Genomic DNA, 21,673 nt, shown 5'->3' with positions numbered 1-21,673 from the left:
CAGACTTGTGTGGTCTTATTTTTAAGTAGTCTAATATTATTTAAAGTGCAATTTAAGAATCTTCATCAATATACTCCAGAGATCATATGCCATCCCGTCATAGTAGTACTGTACACAGCTGGCAGGTTGCTATTCATTTAAAATGACTGCTTGTAGATCTATTATTCTCCGAAGGGGAATCTGATACAGTTTCAGGTATAAATACTGGTGCCTTCAGAATCAACTTTAAGGTTTGATATGATATTCAGAGCCCTAATGTTATGATATTATGGAATCCCCATAAAATGATCCTTGAGACATCAGGGTGATGTCACGCTATTTCTGAGACGTTTGCTGGAAAGAGCAGAATTCAGAGCAAAGCTAACTGCAAATCAAATGCCACAGAGTCATCACAGCCTCTCAAACCAGCAAACGGATTTAGGAAATGGAAGATGGAAATAGCTCTTTAATGAGGGCACTCAAGTTCTGAGTTTAATGGTCACGGTACAGTTTGGGCACAACTTTCACCAAATATGAAATTATTTATTTTCTATATATTGCATATGTAGAAATCTTTAAATAATTACATCTTGCAAACCCAAGGTTTCTAACCTTGGCAGTTCTATATGGAAGAACACCCTGGGTGAGATCTCCTTCGAGCGCCCACCCCCATAAAAAAACAAAAAATTCTGCACAAACAGTTATATTTTTATTTTATTAACACAACATAATGGAGAAAAATATACTTTTCAATTGCGCAAATCCTTCATTTGAACATTTGAAAGACACACTTAAATGGATAGTTCGGCCAAAAATGATATTAAACCCATGACTTACTTACCCCCAAGTTGTCGGAGTTGCATATGTCCATCGTTTTTCAGACAAACACATTTTCGGATATTTTAGAAAATGTTTTAGATCTTTCAGTTTATTAAATGTGAAGTTACGGGGTCCACGACCTTCAAGTCCAAAAAAAGTGCGTCAATCCTTTACAAAATAAATCCAAACGGCTCTAGGATGATAAACAAAGGTCTACTGAGGGTAATCAGCGCAGTGTTGTTGTAGAAATATCCATATTTTAAACTTTATTAACGTAAATAAATACCTTCTGGTAGCGCCGCCATCTTAGACTCCTCTGTATTCAGGAGAGAGTATTAGCGTAGTGTAAAGAGCAGCAGCAGAGTAGTCTCCGTAGGCTGCGTAAGCTCTCATCCTGAATGCGGACGCGACTAAGATGGCGGCGCTACCGGAAGGTAGTTATTTACGTTAATAAAGTTTTAAATATGGATATTTCTACAACAAAACCGCGCGGATTACCCTCAGAAGACCTTTGTTTATCATCCTGGAGCCGTTTGGATTTATTTTGTGAAGGATGGACGCACTTTTTTTGGACTTGAAGGTCGTGGACCCCGTAACTTCACATTTAATTAACTGAAAGATCTAAAACATTTTCTAAAATATCCGAAAATGTGTTCGTCTGAAAAACGATGGACATATGCAACTCGGACAGCTTGGGGGTGAGTAAACCATGGGTTTAATATCATTTTTGGCCGAACTATCCCTTTAAGAGAATCCAGTTATTTAACTATCGCAATTACAATAGGTAACACACTTTTTAAGGTACACAATCTCCACCTCCAACATTGCCAAAAGACAATGAACATATACTGTCATATTTTGTGCATAAATGTGCAAAAAGATATACAATCAGATACATAAAAAAGTAACAATAGCAGAGAGCAACAATAATATAAAATATTAAGAGTAATATTTCAATAAAATATAGAATAAATATTCTAAATAGCACAACTCCTTTATCACACAAATGTAATTATTAAATCGAATTATTACATTACTGCACTAACAACAGAAAACACAAACTAAAACCTGACCTCCAACCTCAACAGATCTCGTGTTTGTTGAGTTAAAACCAAATTTTTGTATTAACATAGCAAGCATCATAGGAAAAAGGCTAACAAACTTAAGAGTTATACCTACCAATTAATTTGCCCTTCATTTATGACATAGATACTGTAATAACCCAGCCTGATCTCATGAGAAATTGTACATATTTTACAAGTTGGCTAATTTGTATCAATTCAAAGTTAATCGTGCAAAATCACATGATTTTCATGAAAAAACAACAACAACGAAACGGAACCTCTAACCCTGCACCTAACCCCAACGTCACAGGGGTCGAGACAATTCATACCCCGCCCCACTTTTCACATCTTACACAGCTTCTGTACGTGACACCTTCTCAGCAAGCAGGGGCGCCAATTTGCCAATTCTCCACACAGTGAAATGATAGATAATAGAAAACTGCTTCGCAGAGGGCCAGAGGATTTTTTAACTGATCATGCCGCCCCTCATGTTTCATGAAAAAATGGCACTAAATTGAATTTAAGTTTTCACATGTAGACAAAATTAATTACTTACAAAGAAGATTTTGCTGTTGTTTCTGTGAGGTACAGTAGGAGCCTTTCGCAGCAGCTGACAACCTGAGTTTTTACCTTTATACATTTTGCAGGTGCTTTTATTTAAAGTGACAATAAATTCAGAAACATAACACCATGTCCTAACCAGAAGCGACACGATATGATTCCAGTAATTTGTCTGTCCATACTGAATGTAATAAAGGGGCAAAATGTAATGCAGTCAATGAGAAATCACAGCCAATCATCTGTTTGCCTTTGTTCTGTTTTTTTGCTCTGTCGCTATACAGCAAGCGAGGGCGCACACACAGACGCATCCCTCTGCTTTTAATGGTTTTCCTTGTGCAACTTGAGGAATTTGTTATATACTATATTTCTGCTTTTAAACTTCTATAATCAGTCTCTTCCTGTCCATGTTTGATGATTAATATTCATAATGATAAACACCACCTCCGTCAAAATAAGATATAGATATTCACAGAATGCTCTCAGCACGGTTTCAGCATCAAAGAATTTAGCCTCAAATTCGCATAATCCTGGCCTCAGGCCATTCAGAAATACCAGTTTGTTGGCAGAAGCCTTTAAATGCCACAGTATTTTTGCAAAGTCCTCTAAGTGCATGAAAGAAGAATTGGATGGACATTAAGGTGCAAGAGAGTTTAAAAAGTAAAAAAGGGGAATATATTAGAAAATGTTTTTGTCAGAAAGGACAGGGAATAGTGTTTGGAGATTTTAAGTAAAGATTTTTGTCTCTTAGAGGTTTTTGAAAGAAATACCAATGAAATGTATTTAAGTGACATTTGTGAAAATAACTTAATGATTAATAACCTTTTCATTGCCATTAAAGTCAAATTACTGAACATAAACATACAAACCTGTTTAAATAAATAAAGCTAATTTACAAGAAAACATGTCAGATGCCCTAAGAAGGTCCATTCTGACTAATTTCGGTAAAAACGTGTTTTCTATACAAAGAAAGTGACGAGTTAAAAAAATATTTTCTGTAACAAACTTTCAAATAGCAAATATATATTTAGGTTATAAAAACATAAAAAATTCAAATCCATAATTAGATTTTCAAAGATTTATTATAAAAACTGATTATGTTTTCCCCAAAATGCAATAAATCCATGACAATTTTCTTTCAAAATGCTATAAATCTATTGAATCAATCTTTAAATGTGCATTCATCTTTGCCATGTTATATTCATTTAGTTGACTAGAGGTATACACTGATTTAAAAAAAAAATTCACATTAATGTCGTTAATAAAGAACATCGTCATTGCTGCTTTCATCCTTGGGATGTCGTCGCTGAACTTTTTTGACAGCGATCATCTGTAAAATGTTTTGGTCCTGCATGTATTCAACGCTGCACCATTGTTGTTTACAGTGCGTTGAATGGTGCGCTTTGATTTGTTGAGCGGATTTATTGCATTCTGCAGAAAAGGAGGAGTGGTGTTTATCGTGTTTTGGGAAAAAAGGGAGAAAAGATGACAGAATAACACAGCAGATATTGGATTTTGCATAAAATTAAGAATTTACTTTTTAATACTGACCTGATACAATACTGATTTGGCAGTAACTATTTTTTTATGGCGTTAAGCACATTTTGGAACCAAACTCTTCATATTCTTCTATATTTTTAGGCTGATTTAGCCACATATTATTTGATACATCAGATAAATGCCCCAGTACAAGACTGCGCATTTAGAGGCTTTATATTATCTCTGCGTATACAGCTTGATGCCTGTTTATTTCTGTTTTTTTTTCACACCAGCTCATGTTGTGGCATTCTGTCCAATTATACCATTACCAAGGGGGAAGTGTGTACTACGATATGTGGTTGAACAGTACGGTTGTATAATTATATCATTTGTTTGTTTCTCCACACACTGAAAAACAACATTGAATAGTGTTTGCGTGGACTCTAAAGAAGTTACTGATGAATTCACATCCGTTCAATCCAGACCCACATAAACTATATCAAAGTCCTAATGCCTGTTTTTTTAGGGAAGACAGGATAAGAGAGAAAGCGAGAGAGACTTTGGGTTGTCCTTGTGTGACACAGTCATATGCTATCAATATGCTGCCATGTTCTCTTGGAGCACAGGCATTTTTTTAATGGGGCCTGGTGGTTAGAACATGGCAGGCATCTCGCAGGGACACTGTATTGTTATGCTTTCATTTATATGTTATGCTCTTTCTTGCATTTCTTTTTCTATTTTTTGCGGACTTACAAAGACGCTCGTTTCCATGAAGCTCTGCCAAGAAGGATGGGAAAACAAAGTGTGGGGGTGGGGTGAGCGGGAGTTTGCCGGGGTTCGGAAAAGCGCAGTGGTCTCCAGTTATTACATGAAATCATTAGACGTGGAACGTCTTGGCTTATGTAGAGAAAACATGAAGGCCGCAGTTTCATACAGCTTTGCGCACCGACCGCATGGCGTCAACAGAGTCCCTTACACTGCAATGGTTAGCAGGCTCAATAAATTCAGCAATTTTGTTGTTCCTGTTTGTTACCAACATAATGCCATTATTATATTTACAGTATAGACACATGGAAGAATGTGATGATAATTTATGGCAAGGTTAAAACACATAAATTAAAGAATGAGTAAACACATAAATTATATACAAAATATAGTAGTCAACATTTGAAGTGGATCAAAAACATTCATCAAATTTGTCCTAAAACAAGAACGGGTATTGGATATTGGTTTTAAGAAAACTTTTAGAAAAGGATTTGATCCACTTCAAATGTTGACTAGTGTATATTATATTAGGACTTAATTGCCTTTCAGAAGCCAATTTGATAGGCGATGTTAATTTTGCACATATTAATGAGCACAGCACCACCTGCGATACGACTGCTCTCGACGTGCTAGCTGTGTTGCACAATGCCCGGTGTCATGTGACCAAGAGATCCGGCACAGAATAAATCTGGGCTTTCACTACGTGTATGCAGCATACGTCTGCCAATATTCTCCCATGGGTTACATACCACTTCAATATATCCACCCACACTTTTATATTTCTTGTCATTTTATTTAATGCAAGATTGAGCTCTGCAGTTTGCCCTCTTGTCTCTACGTCTATGTGAGAAAATGTTAAACGCGTACTTTTGACCAGCACCAATACGATGTGAAATAAAGCTCTGAGGTGTACCTGACACTATCAAGTCTTATGAAATTATTTCATGCACATACTGTAGATATAAACATGTGTTATAGCAGGGAATGTGTTTAAAATCAAACATCCCTCCGAGAACCATAACTGTGGTTGTCTGTGCCATCTTGTGGGCTTTTTCTTCTTTTCTAGTACTTCTGTGCAATATGCCCTCAGTTTCTGTAGCAAGTGAGCTATGCTTTTAAGTTTTATTTAGTTGGCAATGACTTTTAGGAGGGTCTAGTTTGTCAAAGGAGCTGTGTATGTGCCAAAATTGCAGCCATAGCACAATTATACAGTATAGACGGTTTCAGCAGTAACAACATAAACAAGCGACTGTCGTGGAAAACACGTAACTTCCGGTGAACTCCACTAAGAATAAATAACAACGAAGTCCTTTAAAGTAGTTTATTTATATAACAAGCAAAATAAACAACCCGTAGATTACCTACTTTAGGAAACCAAAACAGTTGTTATTTTATGACAAGGTATTTGGTCAAGAGAACAGTTTCAGCAACTAGTCAGACTATATAACAAACAGAAGCAGGAAGTAAAGTTCCGACCAGACACGTAATCACGTCACCGCACGTGCGTCTGATGAAACCGCCTATACTAGAGGTCTTCTTGGGTACAAAGAAATGTACCCAACCCGAAATGACCCGAATTACTTTATACCCGAACCCGACATCCATAAATAAGTTTTTTTTTAAAGAAAGACCCATCCCGAGACAAACCAGAGAAAATCAGACCCGAGTCCGACCCGAACCAGTGGCAATTTTTTTTATCCGACTGGACCTGAATGTAAATGGCACTGACGTGTGTGCAGTCTGCAGCCCTGCACGCAGCAGTCAGACAGCTGGTCTCGCAAATAAATTTGGCGAGCTGCTCCATTTATTTTACTTTGTTATCTGATGATGACATCAAGGTAACCGCTAAAATGTACATTTAAAATTGACTAACATGTCTGTCTCAACAAAAAGTAACCTACCACCAGCCACACAATGTCTCATGCACTCTTGTAAAACAGAGGAGAGCTTTGAAAAGGACATTGATGCACACACGCACAAGAGTTCGGGTCTTTGGGTCCGCTCTGCAAAAACAAATTCATTTTAAATTGCCGCTATTCCTATACCCAACCTGTGTCCACGGCACACATGAAACTTTAAGACTCGAACCCGATTGGGTCTCAGGTCGGACCTCGGGTTTTCGGATCTAAGTGGACCCGTAAAAAAGACCTCTAGTCTATACTCAATTCGATTCTTTCACACTCATTTCGACACACTTATTGTATCTTGTAGCTATACCTTTAAAATGATCTGTTTATTGCCCCCCTCCCATTATTAACGCCCTTACTGTAACCTTTAAATCTTATATAAGTGGCTCAGTTACAGGGGCTATATATCCCAAAACCCTCCACAATTTACACCGTTTTAAGGTGCCTTATTGACAAAGCAAACCACCAAGTTCAACACATGCATTCTGCAAACGTTTTTTTTGCAGACGAAAACAAGTTCTTTTCAAAGGTTTCGCGAAGCAGGTCTTGGTGGCCTGCCGAACTTGTTAAGATCCCTGAGTGAAGCGCAGCCAGAGAGGTCACCGAAAGCTGCATTTCATTTCACTGCGTTATTTTCAGTCAGGTTTCAGAGAGCAACCCGCAAATCTGGTTTATGTCGCCCTCCTGTTCTCTTCATCATTACTACTCAAGATGCCAAACTATGAGGGATCTGATGCAGGCAAACTGCTACAAGGAGGGACGGATCTTCCCATAATTACAGGCTCTCTCTTATCTTTGGGATGGAATTAAAAACACATTCCACGCAGACAGTCACAGTGCTGGCCTGCGGGAAGCAAATAAAAAGAGACTGCTGTTAGAGAATTGGAGAGGACTTTGGCAGTTTGATTAGAAACTGATGTGATCGTGGTCGTGCTGTATGTTATCTGACAACACGAAAGGCCGATGGGCTGATTCTGCAGCGGGATGCATAGGGAACGCGTGGAGGAATCTGTGAGGATGTGAAGGATTAACCTCGCAGAGCGGTGCATGAAATATTAAATATTGCAAGTTCTTGAAGTAATAGGTAGGCAGAAAGTTGACATTTTTATGAAAAATCTTTTATTTTTTACAAACAAAGACTTTTATCATTAATACAAGGCACACAATCTCAATACAAAAGCAATATGTGTCACTGAAATAACTGTACAATCTGGTTTAGCAAAACAGTAGCTTTGTACCCAAATATATTTTTCACTTAATATTAAACTTATAGGAATTCGTACCATATTTATGGTAAACAACAAACCCATTTACAAAAATATTTGTTCTAGTACATCATTTATATTATTACAAATATACAGACTTTTACCTTTGACAATGATGTTTTGGTGAGGTATAATACTATGCAAATGTTTGCATTATAAAATAAAAAATATCTGATTTAACAAAAAAAGAGGCAATTATAAGAACATATCAAGAACAAAACAAAATAATTCTAGGGGAGTAACACGCATTTCACCCATTTTTTCATTATGCATTACTTTAAATTTTTCTGTCTGTCAGTCGTCACTTTACTTGCCCTCTGGTCCAAAGATCTCAGTGCATTCAATTAAAATGAACTCCACTATTTGGTTCTGGTATACCATGTTGACTTCCATGTTTCCCAATTCAAACTCTGGCCACATGAGAGTCGGTCCAAACACAATGCTAATGCCTTGGGTCGACATTAAGTTTTGCCGTGACTTTGTCAAGACTCTGTAAAAAACAAAACAATGGATCAATCAGCTGAAAGATTTAAACTCATTAAACATTGCTTTGTTTTCAGAAAGTGTCCCAATGGAACAACTGACTACAGCATATGAGATATTACAATTTCCTCCGAGCTTAAAATATGTATACGTTCCTGTCATGAAATCATTGGTGACGGACCATCGCTTGGTTGTTTTTAAAAACGTATGCCTGGTCCTTGGAGGCATCTAAGCGCACTTTTAGCAGATCTCTCTGAGCTGAGGTTTGGCTGTGGTAAGGAGACAATCAATACAGAGTATTGGAGGACTCTTATAAGGAGTCAGATTGGAGCCCTCTGGCTGTGTTATGGGTTGAGGCCTGGAAAGGGAGGGAGGGATTGCGGTGAAGGGCTGCGTTCCAAGTTGTCAACGGGATCCTGACTAAGAGGTGGGAAGACGGCTTAACATTTAGGAGCACACTTTGTATTGTTTAGCAGGAGCCGGGTTCTTAAAGGTACCGATTAGAAACGTGTTGGTGTAGGCACACTACACCATCTGCGTTTGTGGTCACTGCGCCATCTACGATTGTGGTCACATCTATCAAAATATTGGTCTACAATCATGCAACCGTGTATAATCCCAGTGTCATTGTCAAAATAGCATGGTTATAAAATAAATTTAAGGGCATGGGCTCTCTTCCCAAGACACATCACCATGTGTGTTTTTGTGACTTTGGGAAGCCATTTCAGCTGAGAAACATAACTTAAGAGGCAGACCAAGCTCTCTCAATAATTCCCCATTAATGTGTATAATTAACCTCGGCCATTTCGCTTCCCCTGTACATCACAGCTAGACGCTTGTCCTGCCATGAGCATTTTAACCTAATTAGCACACTATGATGTAAGGATCCCGGCTGCCATTGCTAATGGTCCACTAATGATCTTAAAGAGAGAGACTTCATTTCCGAAGTGATTTTTCAAAACATTAAATATGAAGCTTTTTTGTCGAACCTTTTAGTGTTTTTTGGTAATTATGCCACTGTGACACCACTATAAACTATGAATCCCACACACCCCCACCTTCATGTGTGCTATCAGTAATGCCAGATCGATTAAAATTATGATAGAAGCTTAATTATAGTCATTATCATTTTCAATTACAGTTGGGCAAAAGTGAAATATGAAGAAATCGTCTATAAAAAAGCACTTATTTGGCCTGTAAACACATTTTTTGTAGTTGTACAGAAAAATCTCATGCACATTTGGGAGAATTATTGTTTTTGTATCCCTTATAAATGAAAGGTTTAGGTAAAGTAACGTTTACATTTGTTAACATTAGTTTAATACAAGATCTAACAATAAATAATAATTTTACAACATTAATTAATCATAGTTACTTAATTTCATCATTTAATTATACTTTTTTAAATGTTTAAAAAAAATAAAATTTATCAAAGAAGGGATTTATTTGCGATAACAACTGGTTGGCAGTACGTTATCCTGCTTATTAAATGATTACTTGCCACAAGTAGGTCTCATTCATTAAGCATGCGTATGCACAAATTTGTATGCGAGATGTGTGCATCAAATCGTGAATCAACAAAAACTTTCATATAAAAATTTTTTCTTAATGTACGCAAAAATTCAAGAAAACATAAAACCACTTGTACGCAATAATCAAGCACGCTATAATCAAATACTAGGCTATAATTATGATGTTTATAATAATGTTGATATACAAAATTGATATGATTATATTTTATATTATAATATTTTCTGCATTATATATTATTATACATGATTAATATTATTATTATTATATACATTATATTATAAATTATTATAGCCTACTTACTTAAACATATAAAGAAGATGCACATAATGACGAATCTTCACGCTTTCCTTCCTTACTTTTTAAATCTCTATATGAAAGTGTCTCCTTAATGCCTAATGTAAACGTCATGTAAATGTAATGAGAAGCCTAAACGTCAATCACTTGATCTGTCTGTTTTATTTTATATACATATGTGCGTCTGTCATATTAATTAAATGACATATTTGTTAAAGCGTCCCATACTTCTTTAATGTTACTCTGGTGGACACAAAGCACTGGCTTCTTCCAGCGACAGCAAAACTGAACTTTACCGATAATAAATATGATCATGGATTGCTTTTCGAGCTCTTTTGCTTCTATGACCAAATGCTCTAAAATTTTCTGTGGACTAGCACTGCGGAAAACCCTTATATGGAGCTGGTTTGGGCGTGTCTTATGCTAATTACCCACCTCGTGCACCTGGCCGCTCATGTACAACACTCCAAATTCACTAACAAGTATAAGAACAAATTCATGTGCATACACACGTTTTGTGAATTAAGCGGAAAGTTTAAAGTGTGCGTATAAATACGAAAAACCTATGTAATTATTAGTGAATGAGACCCATTGTTCTGGCATTTTATTAGCTTATTTATAAAAAATGCTAACTTTCGGTGAGAAAAACCTGTTTCCTAGCGGCTTTAAGCCAAGATGCGTTCAAACAAAAGTTAAAAAAAGACTAACATGCATTTGGTACGAACATTTGTAAATAAACCTTATACTGTATGTTATTAATAATGCATATTTACATTATATTTAATTTATTTGTAAATATTGAAGTGCATCTGTCAAGATGACTCTCAGTACCCGGATGAGGCTGTGTTATCAGTTTCAAGCATTTGTTATCTGGGAATAACAAACCTTGGAATGTCGCAGTTAGAATTAAGCATTCCAGAGCACCATGTAAAAACATTAGTTGCGGAATAAATCATAATGAATGAACTATAAACAATTGTATTGATATTAACTAACACTTCATGACACAAATGTTAAGAAATACAACCTTATTTTAAAGTGTTACCCATATTTCTTTAAACTAGAAAGAAAAAGATCCATTCTGGTCATCAGTATCTGGGTACAGTATTTATGGCATAACGTGCTCATTAAACCATAAGTTGACTTGGAGCCCAGTGAAGTTACTCTGGTGTCTGGATAAGGGCCAGGCTGAGGGCAGCTTGACCGGAGGTGACTATGTTACGCTTGGTTGAATCTGACAAATCATTGATATCCCGTACATAAGCCGACGTGTACGGCGCAAGATGCCAATGGTTATTAATTAGCATCTCGTTTGCATGACAGGAAATAAAGGATCGTGCACAATACCATCATTGCCCGCCTAGGAGGCCTGTGTTAATTGGGTCAGCATCACTGGCTTTTGAAGAACCATGGGACGAATAATAAATTAAGGTGGGGTGGGGGGTTACAGAATCGCTCCAAGCTTTAAACTGTGTCATTTTCATCTTATGCCTTGATGAACCTATGAAAGGCTAACTAAAATCTGGGCAAACGATATTTAGGTTTACTTTTATTTTATGCTACATACAATACAGTTTAGGGATTCACTTTTTTAAACAGTTTTGATTTTCTATCCATACCTAACAGTCATATGTTCATATATGCTTGTGAATATCTAATCTTACATACTATAAATGAATATTTTCTTTCCTGGCTATCCTGATCAATGGTCGCTCCAGGTTTCTTCTCCAACACAAAGCGAAAAGAACCTTGAATTACTAACAAAAAACAAAACCTGTGGCCTTTTAAATCACTTGCGGTAGACGGGAAATATGAGCGGTGGTGACAAAACCTCCCACAAAAAGAGACATAAATAGCCCTACCGAGCAAGTGTACTGTTGAGAAAATCTGGTTGCCTTGACCACATCATCACAATGCGAGCACACAACTGGTTATTGAATCCAGGCTCCGAGGACCAAAAGAGAAAATGAACATTGGTTCCACGCGGGCATAGAAAGCGCCCACAACAAAGAGCTTTTGACTTTCACCACTTCTGCATGGGCCAAGTCAGAGCAAAATATAACCCACAAAAGAAGCATGACAGCAGGAGTTCAGAGACGTGATTTAGTTAAGTTCTACCTGTTTTAGATAAGAAAGACAGGAAGTGTACGGTACAGGCTGACATTGATGTCTGAGCACATATGGAGCATGTGCATATCAATAAACTTTGATATTGCGCAGATTTTTCCTGATTAACAGACCCTAGCAATATCACGCATCTCCTCTAACATTTCAGAAGAGAACGTCTCAAACTGTGACGTGATAAATTAGAGGTTTCAATATGTGACCCTGTCTGTGAAATTCAACGTTTGATTTCAATCATTGATTTTACTTTGATTTCAATCAGTGACATGGCCTTATTCAGTCAACATTAAAGATCACAGGCTTATATTTAGAATTTATTTACAAAACAAATCACACAAAAATTAAAGGTCCCGTTCTTTCAGTGATTTTAAAGCTTTGATTGTGTTTACAGTGCGCAATATAACAGTGTTCATTTTTCACATGTAAAACGCGGTATTTTCCCACACAATTTGCTTATCACTATACCGCTGTTTTCACTGTCCTAAAACAGGCTGATGTCTTCCTTGTTCTATGAAGTCCCTCCTTTAGAAATACGTAATGAGTTTTGATGGTGTAGTTTGTTTTGTGTGTTGTGATTCGACAGCAGCTTAGCTTAGCAGAGCCGTTTGAGCCAAAGCTGGCGACTGACGTATTCCTGTGGGCGGAGTTTAGTCAAATAATGTTTTATTGACGTCATTCAATCGAGAAGTAGAGGACTGTAGTCCAAACCGGCCATTCGCTGTAGGCTTTGAAAGAGGACTTCTGTTGAAGAAAATAATATATCGGCTGGCAGTGAACTTTGAGCTTTATCTTTTTGCAGGTATTATTTTTCATCATCCACTATACAATTTGGGTAAAATATAGACACAACCCATTATTTAATGTTTCAACCCATTATTTAAATAAGGAAATTTTGTAGGCAAGTTATTATTATTGCTTGAAGAACCATGCAAAAAAACAAATAATGCTCAAGATATAAATCTTATTTATTTTTTAAATAAACAGCATAAATCTAGAGAACACACATAAACACACAAAAAACAAATACAAAATAAAATATTACACAAGGGGGTTATCATCAAAAAATACCTTAAGGTAATATTATTTATGGGCTTTTTTGATATACACAAGTATTAACGACTTGAAGAAGATCATTAAATCTTTATGGAAAAGTACGAAAGTGGGAGGGTTCTTAAAGAATTTGCATTTGTGTTTTTGTAGGTAATTTTAAAATTTTAAAAGGGTTGTGTTTGTCCATATTTTACCCAACCTTGGATTGAAACATACCAGAATTTTTAATGTAAAAAAATCTGTTGAATGTTTTAGCTCTTATACTGTTCCTGGAAAACATCAAAAATGTTGCGTTTAAAAAAATCTGAAACTGCGAATTACAGAGGAAAATTTGCAAAAAATATTTTCCCTCATTATGGGTGGCTTTTCAGAAATCTATTTAGTCTCCGGAGTTAAAAAAGAGCAACATCTAAGCAATAGAAATCCGTCTTCATCTCAACTTTATCAGTAATATTCCCAATGAGAATGAATACATTTTCCTTAACAAATCGCAACAGACACTTTAACCTAATTCACCATGACCGCACATTCTTTGCCTGGATTCATGGGAAACCCATCCTGATATTTAGAGAGGGAAAGTGGTAGACAGAAACAAGTATGACTTAAGTGAGAAAGTAAAATGAACTGAACCACATCACTTGGACAGGGTGTGGTACCCACAAAGCAAAGCGTCATGTTTTGGATTTTAAGCCCTGGTCTTTATTGCTCTAATAGTGAGAGAAGAGAGCAGGAGCAACGTCGCTGTGGAGAAGGAACAGACTTGGTGGCACTACAGGGATTTTCCGTGTCACCACAAGTTTTACTGTAACAGTTTTTGGTAACCGGAGAAAAAAATGAATAGATTTTCTAATGCTGCAATTCAATGAATTTTAGGTAACATTTTGCCAGCATAATGAGAATTTGTACGTATTTCACGAGATTGCTAATTTGTATAAAATTAATTGTACAAAATGCATGCTTAGAAAATGCATTAATGAAGCCCCTTCCCAACTGGGACGAAAGCAGATTGTACTAAAAAGTACAATTTAAATCATTACGAATTCATGTATATTCGCCATCTTGTATACATATATGGAAGTGATTGCCAAGATGGTGTGGGTTTTACTATTGTGTTTGTGTGCAGATTAGTATTTGGAAATGATTCAGGGCCTTTACCATATGCATTTCAAATGTTCAGTATTTGCAAAAACCCTGCATAAAGTAAAAAGCAAGTTTTACCCCCCCTCACCAAAGAAAACACAGTGTCAATCATTATTATGGTATGCAGACCTAGTTCTTCAACACATCAGTCTATCAGAATACAGTGTTCCTGTCTAGAAAGTGTTCATTGAGCATCTCTCTCTCTCTTTCTCTGTCACACATTAGTATTTTCTGATTGGGAGACCTGGCATGGGCAACCCAACAGACTTTAGCACTAGTGCCAAAGGGCATGTTCCATTGGGGGAAGGGAGGAGGGGGTGCTCATCAATCTGAGATGAGTCCTGTGGCCCTCCTGTGCAGGGTGGTAAATGTGCAGAAGGGTAAAGTGGGATAGTACACCCCTCCTGGGAGATGGAGACTAGCCATATGGCCTTCTGGCTGTGCCAGTAACGTTATCATGGACATGGGCTTGAGCATTGACACACACGCACGCACACACACACTATGGTTCATACCGAGTCCTCATGTTTCATCCTGTTTTCCAATGTCTGTCATATGAGGTACTACTTGCCACTATGTATTTGTTGATGTCATTGAAAAGGAATTTCTAGAAGTAATCTACGACATTATTATGGTAACATTATATGAAGAGCTCAGATGCAAAACCCTCTAAGTGCGTCTGACATGCTTGTAAATAAGAGCCTGATAAAAATGCTTATGTTTATGTTCAGTAATTTCACATAAATGGCTATGGAAATGGTATTAGTCAGTAATTGAAATGCTTTGTTTTCACAAATGTCACTTTAGTCATTTCATAGGTGTTTAACAAATTTGATCTGTATTTCGCTGCAAAGCCCTTTAAGTACATATAAAAATCTTAAGTCTTAAGTTAAGGTTTATTGTTCTTTCTGAATAAAGTTAAAGAGATAGTTCACCCAAAAATGAAAATAATGTCACTAATGAATCACCCTCATGTCGTTCCAAACTCGTAAGACCTCCGTTCATCTTCGGAACACAGTTTAAGATGTTTTAGATTTAGTCTGAGAGCTTCTTGACCCTTCATTGAAAATCTACGTACTGTATACTGTCCATGTCCAGAAAGGTAATAAAAACCTCATCAAAGTAGTCCATGTGACATCAGTGGGTCAGTTAGAATATGTTGAAGCATCGAAATTACATTTTGGTCCAAAATAAAAATTTTGACTTTATTCAGCATTGTCTTCTCTTCCGCGTCTGTTGTGAACTGCGTGCATGAGACTGAAGTCACGTGACTGCAGTGATGCGGATGACGTACGACGCGACTGACGTGTTATATGGTGCACCCCAGCATGTTTTTTTGTGCGCTCGAGCTTCGTTTACAGTCACATGACTTCAGTCTCATGCATGCGGTTCACAACAGAACCGGAAGTCGTATTTTTTGTTATTTTTGGACCAAATATATTTTTGATGCTTCAACACATTTTATCTGATCCAGTGATGTCACATGAACTACTTTGTAATGACATTATTTTCATTTTTGGGTGAACTATCCCTTTAAAAGGCTCAAAAAGTCTGTCAATATCCTAATATGCTTCTTCCAAGGACTTTGCTGAAAAAGTTGTTGTCGAGTTTAACAATTTCTACCCACAAACCGGTATTTCTGAATGGCCTGAGGCTGGGATTAAGCAGATTTTAATTGAAAGTATTTGATGAAGGTACAATGCATGCCGAGAGAATTCCGTCAATATCTCATTTTTGACTAGGGCTGGGTATCGATTCAGATTTTCCAGATCGATTCAATTTCGATTCACAAGCTACCAAATCGATGCGATTTCGATTCTCGATTCAATTTTCGATTCTGGTTCTCGGACCGGTTTTTATACTCTATTCAACTCAATGAATATAAATTTAATACAAATACTAAATTAATAAAAAGAACAGTGAACAGCAGGTTACAAGTGGGTAATTAATAAAATCGACGAAGCACCTGAAACAGCCATTTTAAGCACTGTATGAATGAATGACAGGCTTGCCTCTTGCTCCTTGGTAACATTGCGCTAGGCAAAAAAGAGGGTGACATCTAGTGAAGAAGACTAGTAATTCGATTAACATTAATCTTTCGTTCAATGTTTGCAGAAATAAATATGAAGGAAAAAAATCGATTCTGCTCTTTGAGAATCGATTCTGAATCGACCACATTTAAAAAAACGATTAATCGAAAAATCGATTTTTTTGCCCAGCCCTATTTTTGACAGAGGTGACACTTAGCTGCTTTTTCATCTGACCTTCTCATATTATTTTAAAAAGAATAGTTCTGATTGGCCAAGAGCCATGGTTAAATCATGATAAAGCACAGTTATGACTTATTTACTTAGCTTAAGATACGTTTAGATGATAGAATGCGGTTGTCAAATCCGAACTGCATGTGAACGCAAAACGGACCGAAATATGACAATCATATTCTAAACGTAGCCATAGTATTACTGTAGAGCTGTACTTTGCAATACTTTGTTACCTCTGAAACTTATAACAAATAATTAATGTCTCAGATTAAAAATGTAATCCTACACCTGAAGTTACAATTAATATATGTGGGTGCCAAATTTCCACCTACTGTGTCCCTTGAGCTTTTTGGTGCCTTATATAGCACTCAACTAGAGAGATGCGCATTAAGAATCTTTGTGTTGTAAATTACAGGGAACTGGTTGCTGGAGGTGAGCAGAATTTTGGCAAGTTATATGTTTTGCGTTTAAGGTTTTGATGTCAAAACACTTTTTTCTATCACAGTTTAATATGCAGAGACAACTATAAATAATCACATTTTGAACTGGTTAAATGTTATTAATTTGAGAAATAATTTTTACCTTCCTCATACACTTATACTTCTTATACATCATAATTTTTACCACCCTCATACATTTTGAATAATTAAACAATTAAATAATTGAAATAAAAATGAAATGAATTTTTGACATTTTTGGTGTGTGAGTGCAATTAAAAATGGTTCAAAAAGCTTTCTTTACAGAAAAAAATTGAAGAGTTCAAATGAAAAACCCTCTAAGTGCATCTGAGATGTTTCCTGTAAATGAGCATTTTTTTCTCAGATTCTTAATGGATTCTGTCATTAAGCAGATTTGAAGCAAAAGTACTTGGTGAACGTATATTACGTCTAGAGAGCATTCGGTTAATATCATTTACGGAGGTGGCGTTTAGCGGCTTTTGCATCTGAGCTCCTCAATTAATACCAAAATTTTTACAGGGCCAGGACCACACGCCTGATGTTGGAGTGTGTGTAGACGAAGCAAATAACGATCTTTGACATACCTCCTCAGGTGGTGGAAGAGCAGTTTCATGGTGTTGTGGTTGGGTTTGGGAAGTTGATGGATCAGCTTTTTCATTGCTTGAACTTTCTGTGTGGTCTCCTTAATTTCTGTTGGCAGAGAAGAAATGATGAAATGTTTTGATTTCAGTGTTGCTCCTTCATTTGAGCCTCTTGGTTCATGGAGAAGTTAATGTCTTTTCCATCACTTTTTCATTAACATAGCTCATCTAACATCAGAACTTTGCCTAATACCGCATCATTACCCCCTTCTCTATTAATTACACAGACATGCTTGAGGAGCTCACATTCAAAATGCGTTCCGTTCCAAAATCCAGATTTACGACAAAGGCAATATGTAATCTAACAGATTAATGACACTCCAAGTCTTAGTTACAGTAGGTTCAATTTCCTTTAAAACTTTAATCCCTTTTTTAATTTTGACATTAGGACAATAAAGTCCCAAATGACATCTTTAAGAAGACACAGCAAGTGTGCCTGTAGTTCAAGGGCACACAAAATGCAACCAATTTATTGTCAATTTATTGACAATGACACAAAGGTGTCACCCACAGGTTTGTGAAGAATATTTTTTAAGCCGATAGTTGCCGGAGCCATCTTGGCAGGGCGTCACTGCGCATCATTCACGAATAACCAAAAATGGGCAAAAAGGTGGGACCTTGGTCCAGCAGCCATATCACCCTGTAGCCCAAGACAGCTTGCCCACTGAAGCTAAGCAGGGCTGAGCCTGGTCAGTACTTGGATGGGAGACCACCTGGGAAAACCAGGTTGCTGCTGGTAGAGGTGTTAGTGAGACCAGCAGGGGGTGCTCACCCTGTGGTCTGTGTGGGTCCTAACCCCCCAGTAAAGTGATGGGGACACTATACTATCAAAAAGCACGGTCTTTCGGATGACACATTAAAATAAGGTCATGACTCTCTGTGGTCGTTAAAAATCCCAGGATGTCATTCGAAAAAGAGTAGGGGTGTGCCCCGGCATCCTGGCCAAACTTGCCCATTGGCCTACTAATCATCCCTATATCTACTGATTGGCTATATTACTCTGTCTCCTTTCCACTAATAAGCTGGTGTGTGGTGGGCGTTCTGGCGCAATATTGAGGAGATTCCCCCATTCATATGTAAAGCACTTTGAGGTCTGCAGAAAAAGCGCTATATAAATGTAATGAATTATTATTATATTATTGGTGGAGCTGCGGTTGCTTAAAACCACGCCCGCCTAGCTCAACAGTAGAGACAGCATTCGCAGTTCACCTGTCACTCAAGTGGCCCCGCCCTTAATTATGCAGAACTTTAAAGCTTAATATAAGTTAAACGGATGAGGTACAAAAAATTCACCCCACTCAAAGGTGCAATGAAGAGCAAAATTAGCTATATAGACCAAAAACCAGGCTTTTTTATTTAAAGATTTTAACAAAGGGCTCTATAGGATTGACTCCCTTTTAGAGCAAGCTCTAGTGGCCAGTCGATAAATTACAGTTTAAGTCATTTCCGTGTTGGCTTCACGGTAGAGACCGGAAGGTTGCCCCTAGGTTAAGACACCAAGAGATAGCAGTTGATATAAATTAGATCTTCGTATGATATATATTTTTGTTTTGTTTGTGTGATTGTGTTAAAGTGATGTGCAGCATCTGTGCAAATCAAATTTCCTAAGGATTGACTAAACTAAGCTAATACTGTAAAATTAACCCAGTCTATCTGTAAAACATATACAGTCAAATAATGCTGAACTTTTGTAGTCAGGTTTTCCTCATGAAAGCACATGTGAGTGATGCTAATGGGCCATAAAAGTCCACGTCCATTAAAAGCTGTTATGTTGTAACACTAGCTGTAACAGGTGACCTCTTGACCCTGGTGCTCTTTGCATGTCAGATGGCTTATGACCTCATGGCAAACTCCTGAGAGTCACTAACCTGTATGCCGAGTCTTCTTTATCAGTGTCACTACCTGACCTTTGACACTTTCATATTCTCTGTGTCCATTTTAATGGATATAGTGTATAATGTAGCAGTGTATAGCACTAAGGATTTACACTAAGACGTCTATCGTTTTAACAACAAAAAAGGTTTGTTTTAACAAATAAAAGGATGATTTTTATTGCTATGTTGTTAAAACTTTGCAAGACTAAAGGGTATTTTTATAATAATGTAATCAATGTCTCTGATCAATATCATTATGGAACCTGAGCAGATGTTGAAATGGAGCTGCTTTCATGGGGCCACCTGTGGGCATTCAAAGCCCTTATAGGTCAGATTTCACCGTAACGGATTGTTTAAAACCGTACTAACAGACCTCCAAGATTGTAAGTCAAGATTTCCTTACATATACAGTGGCCCCAAAACGTGTTTGAATACCTAAGCTCCAACTAAAACCATATCAATGTCACTGTATTAAATACTAAAGCATCAAACAAAGTGGAATCTGCAAACTAATGCTTGACCTGTTTTCAGACCTAATTTCATTATTCTTGGCCATTTTTGCAATTACGTTTAACCAACTAGAGGTCATTTTTTGTAGATGTCAGATGATGTCAATTCTCTCAAATTCGCACATGCTGTCCAAGCAAAGTAACCACATGTCATCACATTAACAACGGACATCTTCCACAAACATATGACGATCAGTTTTACTCAGAAAAAGTGTGCATGTGGTATCTTTGCAAATGCAAATGCAACTTGATATGTTGTTACCTAATACAATTACATTTTTAAATGCGTGTAAGGTGTCCAAATATTGAATGCTTGCCAACCATACTAAGTAATTTTAATCTGTTGTGCAGTTATTAATTAAAATTATATTTTTCAAGTGCTTTTTTAGGACATTTAAAAATTCTGTCAAGCGAATCACCGTCAATACAAATGCACACACTGTACATGATACCTTTAGTATTCTTTGTATTAGGTAGCATAAAAATGCATCATCAAACTGTAGCTCAAGTACTATAATTGTATTAAAGACATATTCATGATATTATTATAGAGTGAAATCTTATAGTATAGTACTCTCCCCAAACTATCGCTGTTTATTCATACCGTGGCTGGCTAGCAGCTACACCGTGCTATTCAGGGGATGTGCTGTTGAAGGGAGCTGGCGGTAGTTTTGCCCCTGGTCTACTGTACTGCCCAGGATGCCCCCTGGGCACTAATGGAGCAGATGTCTCCGTGTATACACCGCGCTGGCACAGGCTCGGCAAGCAGATGCCCCTGTCAGATGCCAGGTCTGTCAATTGAGCACAGATAGAGACCATGCTCTACAACAGACAATCATTCTGACCCGTTCCTCTAGGTAATGCTAACATACAAATCTGCGTTTCTGCCATTTTATAGAGTTAGTTACAAAATTAGACAATTAAACCATCTAACCTATCTCCTAAAGAAAGGTTTTAACTTACCAAACAATGTTTTAACGTCATGTTTAGCGGCAAGGTCACAGTAACCGGAGACTCAATGTGCGGTAAGAGCTAAAATGCTTTATAGCGGTTTTCTTCATTATTTAGTCATTACTTTATCCAAGCAATATCTTGTTTTACGACTTTCTCTTCAAGCGCTATCTCAGCGGAGGCCTTTCGCTTTCTTTTGGCTATGACACACTGCATGGCAGTCGGCCTGTAAAATATTTAATCTAGTCATTATTGCTGGCATTATTGCTGTCATTAATTACTTTGCCTTTGGTGGCTAGCATATTGGAGATGGTCCCTTGTCCTGTATTTTGGACAGATGGTGTGGACAGTGTCATTAATATAAAACAGGTTTGAAATGCCTATACCCCAAATCAGCATGAATACACTATGGTAAGCATTACTCTTACAGTAATCCGATCACGAGGGACTGCTATTAACATGAGGGGATGTTTATAAGAGTGCATTGTGCGGTTTTGGGTACATTTATCATTATTATTT

General features: G+C 37.1%; 1 protein-coding gene and 1 pseudogene across 2 annotated transcripts in view; one reads left to right on the top strand and one right to left on the bottom strand.

Annotated features, from left to right (window-relative positions):
• Positions 1–7,961: 7,961 nt before the first annotated feature.
• arhgap15 (Rho GTPase activating protein 15) overlaps positions 7,962–21,673 on the bottom strand; it is a 68,384-nt gene continuing 54,672 nt past the window's right edge. For both annotated transcript variants that reach the window (XM_065292517.2, XM_065292518.2), the window contains 2 exons: positions 17,764–17,869; positions 7,962–8,326 (listed from right to left, as the gene is read on the bottom strand). In XM_065292517.2, the coding sequence (XP_065148589.1) occupies positions 8,143–8,326; positions 17,764–17,869 (290 nt within the window). In that variant the 3' untranslated portion in view covers positions 7,962–8,142. The remainder of the gene's footprint in view (positions 8,327–17,763; positions 17,870–21,673) is intronic.
• LOC135782914 (5S ribosomal RNA) lies at positions 18,443–18,559 on the top strand (annotated as a pseudogene).

Source organism: Paramisgurnus dabryanus, chromosome 15, assembly GCF_030506205.2.
Source record: "Paramisgurnus dabryanus chromosome 15, PD_genome_1.1, whole genome shotgun sequence".
In the NCBI taxonomy this organism is placed as follows: Eukaryota; Metazoa; Chordata; class Actinopteri; order Cypriniformes; family Cobitidae; genus Paramisgurnus; species Paramisgurnus dabryanus.
The sequence above is the reverse complement of the archived record's forward strand: the minus strand, read 5'-3'. Positions and strand labels throughout refer to the sequence as shown.